Raw genomic sequence first — 13,860 nt, 5'->3', positions numbered from 1 at the left:
AGACCTTCCATCTGCTTGTTCACTCCCTAAATGGCTGCAATGCCCAGAGCTGGGCCAGGCTGAAGCCAGGAGCTTCTTCTGGGTCTCCAACGTGGGTACAGGGGCCCAAGGACTTGGCCCACCCTCTGCTGCTTTCCCAGGTGTATTAGCAGGGAGCTGGATCAGAAGTGGCGCAGCCAGGAATCAAACCAGGGTCCGTACGGGATGGCTGGTGTCACGTAGTGGCTTATCCCACTGTGCCACAATGCCGGCCCCATCTGGTTTTTTTATTATTATTATTTAAGAGACAGTTAGAGAGAGAGGTAGAGACAGAGGTCTTCTATCTGCTGGTTCACTCCCCAGATTGCCACAATGGCCGGAGCTGCGCAGATCAGGAGCCAGGAGCTTCTTCCGGATCTCCCATGCAGGTGCAGGAGCCCAAGGACTTGGGCCATCTTCTACTGCCTTCCCAGGCCATAGCAGAGAGCTGGATCGGAAAAGGAGCAACTGGGACTAGAACTTGTACCCATATGGGATGCCGGCACTTCAGGCTAGGGCTTTAACCTGCTGTGCCACAGTGCTGGCCCCCCATCTGGGTATTTCTAACATCATTCACAGGTCATACCAATTATCAACTCAAACTAGCCACTATCCATAGGGAATATTTTGGGTCCCACCTGCGGTTACCTTGGCCGGATCACGGATTTCAGGGGACTCTTAAGTGTCCTCAAACTATATCAAGTGGCCAGGAATGAGCACTGTGCAGTAAGATGGAAGTTATTTTGGGGGAAAGATATCCTGTGAGAACTACCAAAAACTAGGAGTAGGGCCTGTTTGTGGACGCAGGCAAGGGCTCAGAGGGGCCAAACGACCCATTTCCGCTGACTCGCTTCTGGTGTATCACGAACTTAGAGGACGACCAGGAGAGAAGTCGAGTGGGCTTTGGAGCCTTGAGCTGGAGGTTTATTTCCCAGTACATCTGTTTCCTCGATGAGCAAATTTTAATTACTCTAAGATCTAGAAAAACACAATGTGTTGCTACACTTTATTTTGAAGTTAATTCTGCAGTGTCACTTCTACAGTTTTGTTGAATTTGCTAAATTCCAGCCTTAGTCTTTTAACTACTTGGTTCATACATATCAAAACTCGGATAATTTTCAAATGAAGCTCTGGCTTGGCCTGAATATGAAATCTTTATAACAAGTAGGTCCTCTGAATATAATACTTTTTTTTTCTGGTTCAAGTTTAGGACTAAATGAACAGAAATTGGAGAGGTTCCAGAGGATAGTAATGAAAATGATTAAAGGACTGATGATGAAAGGTTCAAGGAATTGGGATTACTTAGCCTGGAGAAGAGAAATTTGAGGGGTGATTTAATGGCAATCTTCAAGTACAGTACATGGAGGGTTATTACAAGTATGGGAGCCAGCTGGTCCCCAGCTGCATTAAAGGGTGGAGAAAACTAGAATTTCAGCAAGAGAGCTTTAAGTTAGACTAGCAATATCGGTGGTTCTCAAAGTAGCAGGGAAAACCACTGTGGAAGAACATGAGATAGACACTTTAAACATGCAGGTTTTACCAAGTGCAATACTAAGTTACATATTAATACAACAAAAATTTAAGGTAAACTATGGATTACACACTGAGGACTGGGGACTTGGGGCTGGTGCTGTGATGCAGCGGGTTAAGCCATGGCCTGCAAAACTGCCAAACCATATGGGTGCCAGTTCAAGTTCTGGCTGCTCCACTTCTGATCCAGCTCCCTGCTAATGCACCTGGGGAAGCAGCAGAAGATGGGGCCCCTGCCCCTATGTGGGAAACCTGGAAGAAGCTCCTGGCTTCAGCCTGGCTCAACCCTGGTCATTGGAGCCATTTGGACAACCAGTAGATGGAAGATCTCTTGCTGTCTCTACTTCTGCCTTTCAAATCTTTTATTTAAAAAAACAAAATTGGGACCATACATGCTAACTCTGGAAGGCTGGGTGGGAGTTCCCCACTGGAACCCATAATCTGAGGAGCCCAGTTTGGGAACCAGCATGCTGCAGAGCGAGAAGGTGGCCGCACACACGCAGTGACCATGGCAACCAACAGCCACGGCGCGCGAGGGTGGTGAGGAGCCTCACGCCGTCTAACCTGGTGACTCCTCTCCTTTGCCCCTGCTCTGTATCCACACCTGGAAGAGAAGGCGGCCCCAGCCATCCAGGTGCACCTGAGGGCAGCGTGCTCGGGGGACACGGAAGGGGCCCCAGTGTACTCCAGCGCCCTGGCCCGCCTGCGGATCCAGTTCTCTGCCGCCTCCAGAGGATCAGGAATGCCTCTACTAATGAAATGACACCTTTTTTTTTCCAAATGTTTTATTACAAAGCTTCTTTTAAAAAATGCTCAGCACGTTAACTCAAACTGGAATGACAAACGTTAGATGACAGTTTGGGGCAAAGGCTGTGCCTTGCTATTTAAAAAAAAAATGGGTACATCAATGTTTATTTTAACAACTGGCATAAAATCCCACTAATTGGCTAATAAAAACAGATACAAATACAGAACATTTAAAGTAATAACAATTCAAGTGCTGGGCTTTTTTACAATAAGGGAGTGAGAAGGAAAAGAAATGAAAATTCACTGCAGACCGCTCTGCTCAAAGTATCTGTTAACCACTAAAAAAAAAAATCGGAAGGAAAATGAAATAGGACTGCCCATTGCTCCTGATGGTGTGGATGTGGCTACTGCATTTGTTTAGCTCTGAACACCTGACCACAGAGGCCACTGCTCATCAGGCAGGTCAGAGGAGCTGGCAGAGTTTGGATAAGCTCTCTCTCGGAAGGAGGCTGCTTTTCATTGCTTTATTTCAAAATTTTCCAGACCTTTGAATTTTTTAAAGCTCATAGCCAGCAAAATATACAACAAAACCAAAAACTAAAAAGTGTAAGTTAAAAAAAAATTCAAGTTTAAAAAAAAAAACAAGCAAACATAAGATTGATCCTTTTTGCACTGTTAAATAAAAGCTTTAGGAGAAAGGAAGAGAAAGGAAAATGAAGAGAGGAACGAAGAGGGAACTCTTCCTCAAATCCCTCCACTGGCGACGCCGGCGGGTGTGCCGGCTGCTGGCTCCAGTTGCGCGTGGCAGGCAAATACAGCCGAGCTACTGTCCTTGCCAAAAGGTTACAGGTGTGGACGCAAAACGCTCTGGGAAGTGCACGCAGAGGTGAGGGGAGAGAAGCTGCTCGGCTGACCCAGGGCCTGCTAGCGTCTCGTGTGCTTTCTAATTTCCTTGAACAAAACCGTTTTACGCTTTCTTTTGGATCTGGGCTCTTGCAGTAGACAGTGGGGGCGGGCGAGGGGGGAGTTGGCAGTGATTGTCTGTATGGATCGGCGTCTCCAGCAGTGACCTCGGGTGAAGTTGGTGTCAAATGCTCCTTTGGGGTCGACTGGGCAAGCCGTGGAGACAGTCTGGGTTTTCAACAAGCTTCCATTTCCAGAAGAGGTCCTGGGGTCGCTGCCTTGGCTTTGCACGTGGGGAATGAGCTTCGTTTTCCACCTCAAGAAGGAACAAATGAAATGCTGTTAATATGAATCTGCCACAGGCCTCTAAGTAGACCGTAACCTGTATTAAACACAGCACGTCTCAGCACCTCTGCACTTGATCAATCCGTTTTTCGGATTTGGTGACGGCTAAAACAGATTGTGCTACGGTATCCACAAATCCTCAGACGTTATCTCGGGGTGAGGATCGTGTATTGACTTGACATTTTTACTCTGGCTCCATGAATGTGTATGTACGGAGTTCTGATGTGAGATGCACTTCATACTTTGGGTCATCATAAAAACAAAACAGCAATGCCAAAAATGCCCCCCCACCCCCACCCGGGACAAATAAACAGCAAGCATGTCTAAAGAACACCAGTAGGCAATGGGTGGTGAAAAGGCAGCAACAGCCAGGGCCCGGCTTGTGATTCTCAAGGGCCTGGTGCATTCGGGCCACTGTGGGGAGCCGTTGTATGATTCTACACAGCATGAACACTAAACAGCCAGCATACTGCTGGCTCCTGTAAGGACAAGCCCAGCCTGACCTGGCCACTCACGTCCCCAGGCCCTAGGACACGGGCCACTCTGGGTTTACTGAAGCCCTGACAATTCTCAAAATCCTTTATTTTCCCTCTTAAGCCCAGCACCTCTAACGTTAGCCTGGGAATATGCTCAGCAAGCATTTTGAAGCAACTGGAGCTGGGTATTGGTGACGATGATTTTCATTGAGGAGAAATCCCAAATGCTCAAAGCTTTAACACAGACCGTGGGAAGCGGTCACAAAGAAGTCCACGTTGTCGCAAGATGAGACAGACAAGGGAAGTAAAGGCAGGGTGAAGGCCCAGGCTGCCTGCCCCGCCCCGGGGAGGGGGTGAGCTCAGCTGAGCAGCGCTGTGTTCCTCCCCAGCCTCCCATGAATCCCAACTCATGTGCTTGAGACGGACATCCTTGTTATGCATTCCTTTTTAATTCTAAATGAGATTTCCATATCCCACCGAGTGCTTCTGAGTGGAGAGAGAAATCGGAAGAGAAATCAAAGCAAGTTCTGACACAGCTTGAGGGTGAAAACCACTCCGGATGGCCGGTTAGTCATGTGCTTCTGTGGGCAGACAGTGATGCACGGAACAGGGTTGTGAGGGCGCCTGCCCCGGAGGCTGCGGCCGGCTCACGGAGTCAAGGTGCTCACGCCACAGGTGTCACGGAGCCAGCACTCCTACTGCAGTCACCACCGGTGCTGTCCCCAGAAACAGATGTGAACCGTGAAGAGACTGTCTCCTAAATGACTAGCTACTGGAAAAGGCAAAAGCAGGTCAGCCTTGCGCTGCCTTCAATTGAGCGAACGGTCTGACGACAATTCCTGTTCTATGCCCAGCTGACCTTTCCCTGGGTAACAGGAACGTTCACACTACAGCGCTGTGCTTTTTTTCTTTTCTATTTAACCTGCGCGCCAAAGCGTGGCCCTGCCTTTCCAAGCAGCAGGCAAGAGGGCTTATTGAGGTGGAGCCCGAGATGCATGCGAGCGGCGGAGCTGTCTGAGGTGGCACTTTTGCCTCACAGGTTTTCAAAGCCAGGGTCGAGGCTGCTCTTCCGGGAAGGTTTTCCCGCTTCCAGCTTCCTGCTGAGTGCTAGGCTGGCAGCCTGCGATGAGCCCTGGGACGCCCTTGGCAGCAGGAACGTCTGGCAGGGGGCAGGACAAGCTGCCCCTCTGCTGGGATCAGGCGAGCTCTGGTCCTGAGGTACAGGCAGCGCCCCTGGGCCTGAGCGGGGCTTGACTTCCCCCAGGCCACAGCACGCCACACTGCTGGCCCACCCTCTCCCTTCCTCGCCTTACCTGAAAGCACCCTCTCTGCCTCTTCTGATTTTCTGTCTCAACTGTGACGACACAGGCCTGCCCGAGGTGGCAGGTGCCCTCCAGGGCCCACCCTGTGTGCCTTGCCTGGAGAGACCCCTGAGAGCCCCTGACCCCACAGTCGCTTCCTCCTGTGGTCTCTTGGTTCCATCCCCCAACAGCGCCACCCTGAACCTCGCTGAGGAGCTGGCCCTGGGGAGGCTCTTTCCTAAGGGTGTAAGCATCGCTCTCACAGCGGCACGCCCTCGCTGTCAAGTCGGGGGCGTGGCCCTGGCCACTAGGGTAGGGCAGCTCTTACCCCCAGATGGGAGCAGAGGGGGCCTCCCAGGGTTGTTTTACAGATAGAAAACAGGTCAAATCAAGATTTCTTTTCAAGAAACCACAGGCATGAAGCTCCGGAGCCTGGAGCCTTCCCACATCTGAGGCTTCACTGGGGGGCTGCGGGGAGGCTGGGCCGGGCCAGGCGAGCCTCAGCACAGCCCGACCCAGCCGCGAAGCCTGTGCAATCAAAGCCGGCAATTACTCTCCCGGCCGCGCTCAGCTTCAAAGGGAGCGCAGCCAGGCCCGCCTCACATCTGGGGAGGCTCGGGCTGGCTCCTCCGCGAGTCCCCATGCCAGCCGCTGGTCTGGCGGGCTCCAAGGCAGCGCGTCCCGCTTCCAACTGGAAGCCATCATGCTCTCCTGGACCGCACTCCGCTCCCACCCAGCCAACCAGGAACCCTGGTGGGCAGAGCCACTTACCAAGAGCCCAGGTGCTCAAGGTCTCAAGAGGAGCTGTTTCCGGGAGGCAAACATCCCTCAAAGAAGTAAAGAAAGGGAAATGGGGGACATCCCTTCTCCCCCAGGTCAAATCTAGTGTAGCAAAGAACCAGGGCTTCACCAGCCCGGCGCCCTTCCCCAGGGCTGTGCTAGGACCCCGATTTACGAAGGAGAGGGGGCGTGCCCCTCACAACCTGGGACCCAAGCTGGTCTAGAAACAAGCGGCGGTGCCCCTTGGCTTTGAGTAACGTCACCTGCCTGCTCAGCTGCGGAGAAACCACAGTGGATAAATCAAAGACCCCTTCTCCCTCCTCACACCCCACTTCCAAGGCGCCGGAGCCTTAAAGGACGGAGGAGGGAATACAGATATCGGCCTGTGAGAAACGGGCAGAGATGTAGGTTGTAATTGCAGCAATTGGAGTGCAGCAGGCACCTGAGTTTTCCTGCCTGGGGGAAAACAGACAAAAGCCTGTTATTTTAGGGCGTGAACCCACGTTGCACAACGTTACCTGTGCATGCAGGAAGTGGGGTGCAGACAGCAGAGCAGGAAGCGGGCGAGATCTGACTCGCCAGCCCCTGCCTTTTTAGCAGTGGACACTGAGGCATGTGGTCAGTCACGGGCCTGAGGTGACCCCCGGAGAGTGACAAGACTCGCACTGGTCCCCGGGGCCTGTCTAGTGAAACTGGTGAGGAAAAAGGAACAACATCGGCCCTGGACGTGGGCTCTGTGCCCGGGACTTCAGGTAACCGTCTATAGCTCCACACATCCTTTTTGCAGATAAGGAAATTAGGGCTGCGGGAGTTTACTAACTTGCCTAAGATCAATCAGTGAGTGTCCGAAGGAGCTCCGAAGGAGCTACACGTGTGCCCTGGCTGTACTGCCTTGGAGCTAAATTATCGTTCATTCCTGCCTTCCATCCTAAAGGTCCTTCACGAGGCAACAGCACCTTTGTCCTGGAGGCGGGCAGACTGCATTCAGAAGTCAGGCACTCCAAGGTCCGCTCTATTTGAAGGCATGATAGAGAAAGCCCAATGTAGGCAGCAAGAACTCAACCCTTGAACTGTCCTCGCTGCTTCTGGGTCTGCACCAGCAGGAACCAAACCCAGACACTTTGATGCGGGGTGCAGGTGTCCCAACTGATGTCTTAATGGGCTTTGGCCCCAACCCCAACCTGGCCGTTGTGGGAATTTGGGAGGTGGTGGGAGCTCTGCCTTGCAAATAAAAATTTTAAAGAATTTAAAGCAGGTTTGGCGTGGCATAGTGGGCGAAGTGCCCTTTCAGAGTGCCCAGCACGTGCAGAGCTTCTCCTTCTGTCCCCTCAACGCCCAGCATGAGGTAGAGTGGCTCGTTATCTCCACCTTACTGGTGAGGAGACTGAGCTCCCCAGGATAACTCAGGTGGTCGCAAATGGAGCGCTCGGGGCCACCACTTGTGATGTCCACATCCCACACTGCTGTACCGCTTTGAGTCCTGGCTATTCAGTTTCCTTTTTCAAGATTTATTTGAAAGGCAGAGTTACAGAGAGGAGGAGAGAGCGAGCGAGCTCCTGTCTACTGGTTTACTCCCCCAAATGGTCACAATGGCTGAGGCTGGGCCTGGCTGAAGCCAGGAGCTTCTTCTGGGTCTCCTATATGGGTGCAGGGGCCCAAGCGCTTGTGCCATCTTCTGCTTTTCCAAGTGCATTAGCAGGAAGCTGGTTCGGGAGGGGAGAAACCAGGACTTGAGGCAGGACTCGAACCAGCATCCATATGGGATTGCTGGCATCGCAGATGGCGACTTAACCCACTGTGCTACAGCAGCAGCCCTATTACTCAGTTTCTTATTCAGCTTCCTGGTAATGTCTGAGAAGAGCTGGATGATGGTCAAGTATCTGGGCCCCTGCCATCCACGCGGGAGACCTGAAAGGAGCTCCTGGCTTCAGCTTGGCTGAGCCCCAGCTGTTGTGGCCACTTGAGGAGTGAAGCAGTAGGTGGAAGATGGATGTGTCTGTGTTGGTCTTTCAACTAATTTTTTAAAAAGTCTTTTAAAAAGAACCAAATGAATTAAGTTTGCAATTTTAAAATCATTCCTAGGAGCCAAATAGAACCTAAAGAATTCCAGGTTGGGCTCCTGGCAGTAAACCCTGCCTAGTAATTTAGAAAAGGAAGGATCACACTCGAGTTTTGTTTCCACAGACAAAACACAAAGCTCTGAAGCAGAAAGGCCTGGAAGCTGGGGGAGGAGGAGGGCTCGTCAGACCCGTCCTCAGACCCAGGCTGGGACAAGGCAAGGCCAGAGGACCTCAGGCAGCTTCCTCCCCTGTGATGATCCAAAGGCATCTTGATCAGTCGAGGCAGACTTTGGGAATGTTGCGATGACTCTAAACAGGCCTGGACCTATTAACAAACCACGCTGGGGAAACCTCGGGTCCTCCTCCCCCATCAGCCCAGGCTTTCGCGTCTCCTCTGTGAGGACGCACATCTCACTGGTAGGCTGGGCCCCAACGACCTCTCCAATCCTGGAGGAACATTGTGGAGCATGGCTCTCCATGAGGGCGCCTCGAAGTCCACTTTAGTTCCGGGAACTGAAGTGCTAGGTGGACCCCCTCATCTACCTACCTCCAAATTCTTTATCCAGCCCAAATCTGTGTGGGAAATCCTCCCACACTAAAGGTGCTGACTTCACCTTCTAAAAATGAGGCAACAGGATCAGTGCACGTTCTTATCTTTAGTTTTCTCTAAACCAACCATATTTACCACTAGCCTGTGTGTCTGATTTGGTCTATGTGGTATGGGGAGGCCATGATGCCTGTGGGTGAAAAGCAGGGCCCTGAGGACAGAAGCCCCGAGCGCTCCATCTGCGACCACCTGAGTTATCCTGGGGAGCTCAGTCTCCTCACCAGTAAGGTGGAGATAACGAGCCACTCTACCTCATGCTGGGCATTGAGGGGACAGGAGACAGGTGGGAGGAGCTCTGCATGTGCTGGGCACTCTGAAAGGGCACGGCCACCACCAGGGACTGTGGAGGTTGAGAGAGGGGATCAGAGATGGAATGGTGAAGCCAACGCCAGCCACACGGCACTGGACAATTTCCCCTAACCAGGACTGCCGCGAGGACAAGGGGTGGTAACACATGCAGAGGCATCTGTCAGAACCAAGGGCAGAACACACAGCCTGTAGACACCATTTCCACTGCTCCAACCTTGCAACACACTTAGGGCAAAAAGCAAGAACTGCCCCATTTATGGAAGTTCTTGTAGAAGTTACTAACAGTGCAGGCTGCATAACAAGTAAAAAGTCTCTCATGGCAAAGACTGTCTCCCAAAACAGCATGAGCTGAGAAAAAGCAGCCCAAGAGGGAAACCGAAAGAAAAATGTAATACTCATGAACAATGCACCTAGAAGCCTAGAAAACTTCAGACCAGATATGAATTTAAAACTTAAGCCAAGGGGGCAGTGCTGTGGCACAGCAGGTTAACGCCCTGACCTGAAGAGCAGGCATCCCATATGGGCATGGGTTCTAGTCCTGTCTGCTCCACTTCCAATCCAGCTCTATGTTGTGGCCTGGGAAAGCAGTAGAGGATGGCCCAAGTCCTTGGACCCCTGCACCCACGTAGGAGACCCAGAGGAAGCTCCTGGCTTCGGATCAGTGCAGCTCTGGCAGTTGTGGCCAATTGGGGAGTGAACCATTGGATGGAAGACCTCTCTCTGCCTCTCCTTCTCTCTCTGTGTAACTGTGACTTTCAAATAAATCTTAAAAAAAAAACTTAAGCCAAAATGTGAGCAATATTGTTCAACTGAATGTCTTTAATTTTTCTCTCATTCTGTCAAAAGGAATGAAGTTCCTTTGCTAGGGCTCACCCAGCCCCCCCCCCCCCATTACCTGGTAGCTGCAGGTAGGAAGAACACAACTAAGAGCATGAAAAGCCTCAAGGTGTCCCAGTGATGGCCAAGGATTTTATGCACAACAATAGCACATTTTACCCTTCTTTATAAGTGCGCTGGCTACACCACAAATTAGACCTAATTTATTCTATTATTCCTAAGTCCACATGGCAGGCACATGCTACTATGGGGAGGCAGATAATTCCAAACAACGAAGGAAGGAAGATAAGAAAATCATATAAAGCTTTTTTAAAAAAAAACTGCACATGATTTGGGTTCATCTAGAATAGTGGCAAACCAACACATTCCTTGTTAGTGGGTGCTGTATTTATTATAAGGTATATTTCAGTGCATGAAATAGTTCCCTTTACTGAAGATGAGATGCATCCACAAGCGTTTTCAGGACTTAAAGTGATAAACCTCCATCCATGGGGCTCATTTCCAGTTACAGATAGCTCAGTGAGAAAAGTATGCTATTAAACAGAATCTGGGCAAAATTCTCATTCTAGAAGCTATGCTAATGCATTGATCTGAATTTGATTTCACGGGCTTCCACGAACACTAAATATTATGCATCACTAGAGGGTTGTAACAAGTTTCATCTATTTCTCACCCCTGCCTTTCTTTTTCCAATGACAATAATCAGTCTCACTAGATAAGGGTTGATTTCCCAATTTTTGCTTCCTATGGCAACTTATTCACAATTCTGGTTCTTTTGGTCATGAAGGAGAGAAAAGAGCATTGATGGGGAGGACACTGCAACAGAGGTTTTAAGCACTTTCACTGTATGCATGAAGCCCTCCCTGTGTCTCACCCCACGGCTGTCTGCATCCATCCTGTCCGCCAGCCCACAGCTCACTTCAGAACTGAAGGGAGCTCCTGCAGGGTTGCCGTCCGGCTCTCTTCGCAGTGATCTAGCTCCGTGACTCAGGCCAGGGCATCGCGCCCCTGACTGCCGTCTCGTGCAATGTGACTTTCTCTCTGGGGAGAGGTAGAAGTCTGACCCAAGCTGAGCTAACCAGAGTCCTTTCTTTGGGAGACTGATCCTGTAACAACATATGAGCTTGGGAGCCCTGCCCATGCAACTCAAAGCACTGAGGAAGCTGATCTGCAGAGCGGGGGAAGGGAGTGGTTTTCAGGGAGGAGCAAGTACAAGAGGCAGCAAGAGCCTGACGGATGAGCCCGGCAAAGCCACCCTCCCCTAGCTCTCCCTGCCCCCACTGCGCCACCTCCCTTGTTTTCCACAAGATGCCTCTATCTGTAAGGTGAATCTCCCCTTTAAGATAGTGTGTATTGTTTTCTGCACGGTTACCCCTTGGTATCCAGGAGGGACTGGTTCCAGGATCCCTCATGGATACCTTGGATGCTCAAGTCCCTTACATAAAGCAGCACTGTACTGGCATATAACCCAACTTCCCCGACATTTTAAGCCATCTCTAGACTACAATGCCTAATAATGAGGTAAACACTGTGTAAAGTTATGTACTGCTTAGGGAATAATGACAAGGGGGCAGAGTCTATTTATCCAGTATTGACAGTCACAGTGGGCTCGACTATACGGCACACAGAGACCCAAAGCTAGCAACGCTCAAACAAGTGCTGGGGAGACTGAGGACCGGAGAAAAGGCAGGAGGCCGCACTGCTTCAGTCACGTGGATGTGGAGCACTGGCTCGTGTGTAGAAAACTCAAGTTTCACCTTCTGGAAACTTCTGGAATTTTCCACCCCTGAGTATTTTCAACCTGCCATTGACTCTGCAGATGTGGATATGGAGGGCCAACCATATTTGCAGTCCAAAGGCTCCCACCACGTGAGTGCTCCGAGGGCATCCTGGCCAACTATTCAGAATGTGAAAACCTGCAACCGTACAGAACGTACTCGAGTCACACTGTGTCCTTATACCACCATCTCTGTTGAGAACTGTGTGACCAAGCCTGGCCTCACCTCTCCTTTGTTTTGATGTTGGAAGCAATGCTGTGGTCAAGTGTCAGGGTCGTGTGAATTCTCTTCAAGTTTTCTGCTAATCTGACAGGTGTAGCAGGGATGTGGGGACATAAACAGCTAAGAATGGAGGGGCCATTACCTTGGAGGGGAAGATTCTGGGGAAGGTGCCGCGGGGAAGCTCCTCTGGGCCATCAGAGTGAACTGAGATCCCAGATGAGACAAGGGACATCAGCAGTCTCTATGGGACCTAACCCACAACTGTGCTAAGATGGCAGGCCGGAGGTGCCCCTGCAGGGGCCCCACCCAAAGGCCAGTCCAAGCAGGGTGCAGGTGGAAGCTATACAGTCAGGTGCTGCCACGGCTGCTCTGGGACACCTGGGTCCCCCGACCCAGCAGCCACCCACCCCCAGGCCCAGGCTCCCCTCCCCACGCCTTCTGCTCATTTAGTTAACAATTCTAGGCCAGTACTTCCTAAGTGTGTTACAAAAAAATGAAGAATCTAAAACAAGAGGGCCGGCGCCGCGGCTCACTGGGCTAATCCTCCGCCTTGCGGCGCTGGCACACTGGGTTCTAGTCCCGGTCAGGACGCCGGATCCTGTCCCGGTTGCCCCTCTTCCAGGCCAGCTCTCTGCTGTGGCCAGGGAGGGCAGTGGAGGATGGCCCAAATACTTGGGCCCTGCACCCCATGGGAGACCAGGATAAGTACCTGGCTCCTGCCAACGGATCAGCGCGGTGCGCCGGCCACGGCGGCCATTGGAGGGTGAACCAACGGCAAAGGAAGACCTTTCTCTCTGTCTCTCTCTCAATGTCCACTCTGCCTGTCAAAACAAACAAACAAACAAACAAAAAACAAAAACAAAAAAAACCCAAGAGGCCATTTTTCAAATTTCTAGTTGTCAAAGCCTTAATTTTTACTTTAAGACTTTGGACGGGCCTTTTGATTTCTCTAGCCGGCTCCAACTTCCTTTAAATTTTATTATTTTTAAGGAGCTTGCCTTTGTTTTCTAACCAAACATGCCAACCCAGAAGCAAATACCCAGAGGCATTTCTGGAACAGAACGTGGAGAAAGGATCCGGCAAAAGTGTCAAACTTACCAGGTCAATTATAGGAAATAAACATCTCTCTCAACGAGACCACTGAAAACACTGAGAACACACGCTGACTCTCAGACGACGCGGCTAAAGCCTTGGCTTTGGACACGGCTCGAACCACAGCCTCAGGGTGACAGCCTTGGCGCCAGGCCTGCTGAGGTCTCTGCTGCACTCTGCGACTGGCGGCTTGGTAGGGAGGCTTCCCAGGACCCAGGGGCCCCAAGTTCCCAGGCTTTAACCACCTCATCGGGCTCTCAAACACTCTCTTCTGCTACAGCTACAAACTCTCTTTCAAGATGTAAACCCTTGCACCGCACAACCAACTACCGCACGCTGCACTGTGCCTGGCGGTGACCTCCCCCGCGCACCCTCTGGAGCCAGGGAATAAAGGCTGACGTTCGTATTCACTAAAAACAAACCTTAGTTCTTCATTTAGCTTTCAAAGTCTTCAAGACAAAGATAATTCCAAAGCCAAAAACATAATGTGGACTGTGTGTAACCAGAGGGTTTTTCTAGTTTCTAAAAGTAGCTTGTTTCTACTTTTAAGCCAGCTCTTTGATGTTATGTAATAAACGAAATACATTAAAATATCTAAAAATATCTTTTCAATCTATATAATTTTGAGAGGTTGGGCTTTTTGGATTTGTTTTTGTTAAAGTAAATGTTAATAACTCAGAAAGTTTTTTGATTAGAAAATTTAGGGTAATAATTCTCCAGTTTAAACATTTCTAATTCTGTAATTCCTTATGAATACAAGAAAGTTAAGTTCAGCACCTGATGATAACCGCTGGCATCTGACAACTCTTCAGCTGTTATATATTCCAAATCAAACATGCAGCGCAACACTAGAGA

At 50.6% G+C, this 13,860-nt stretch overlaps 1 protein-coding gene across 9 annotated transcripts in view; it reads right to left on the bottom strand.

The window, feature by feature from the left end:
* Positions 1 to 557: 557 nt before the first annotated feature.
* The window catches only part of LEF1 (lymphoid enhancer binding factor 1), a 138,496-nt gene continuing 125,193 nt past the window's right edge, over positions 558 to 13,860 (bottom strand). For all 9 annotated transcript variants that reach the window (XM_002717171.5, XM_008267504.4, XM_051820129.2 and 6 more), the window contains one exon: positions 558 to 3,514. Coding sequence is in view for 4 of the 9 variants with exons in the window: in XM_008267504.4 (XP_008265726.1) it covers positions 3,435 to 3,514 (80 nt within the window). In the remaining 5 variants the exon portion in view is untranslated. The remainder of the gene's footprint in view (positions 3,515 to 13,860) is intronic.

This window comes from Oryctolagus cuniculus, chromosome 8, assembly GCF_964237555.1.
Source record: "Oryctolagus cuniculus chromosome 8, mOryCun1.1, whole genome shotgun sequence".
NCBI classification, from domain to species: domain Eukaryota; kingdom Metazoa; phylum Chordata; class Mammalia; order Lagomorpha; family Leporidae; genus Oryctolagus; species Oryctolagus cuniculus.
Note: the sequence above shows the minus strand (reverse complement) of the source record. Positions and strands in the feature narration are given on the sequence as shown.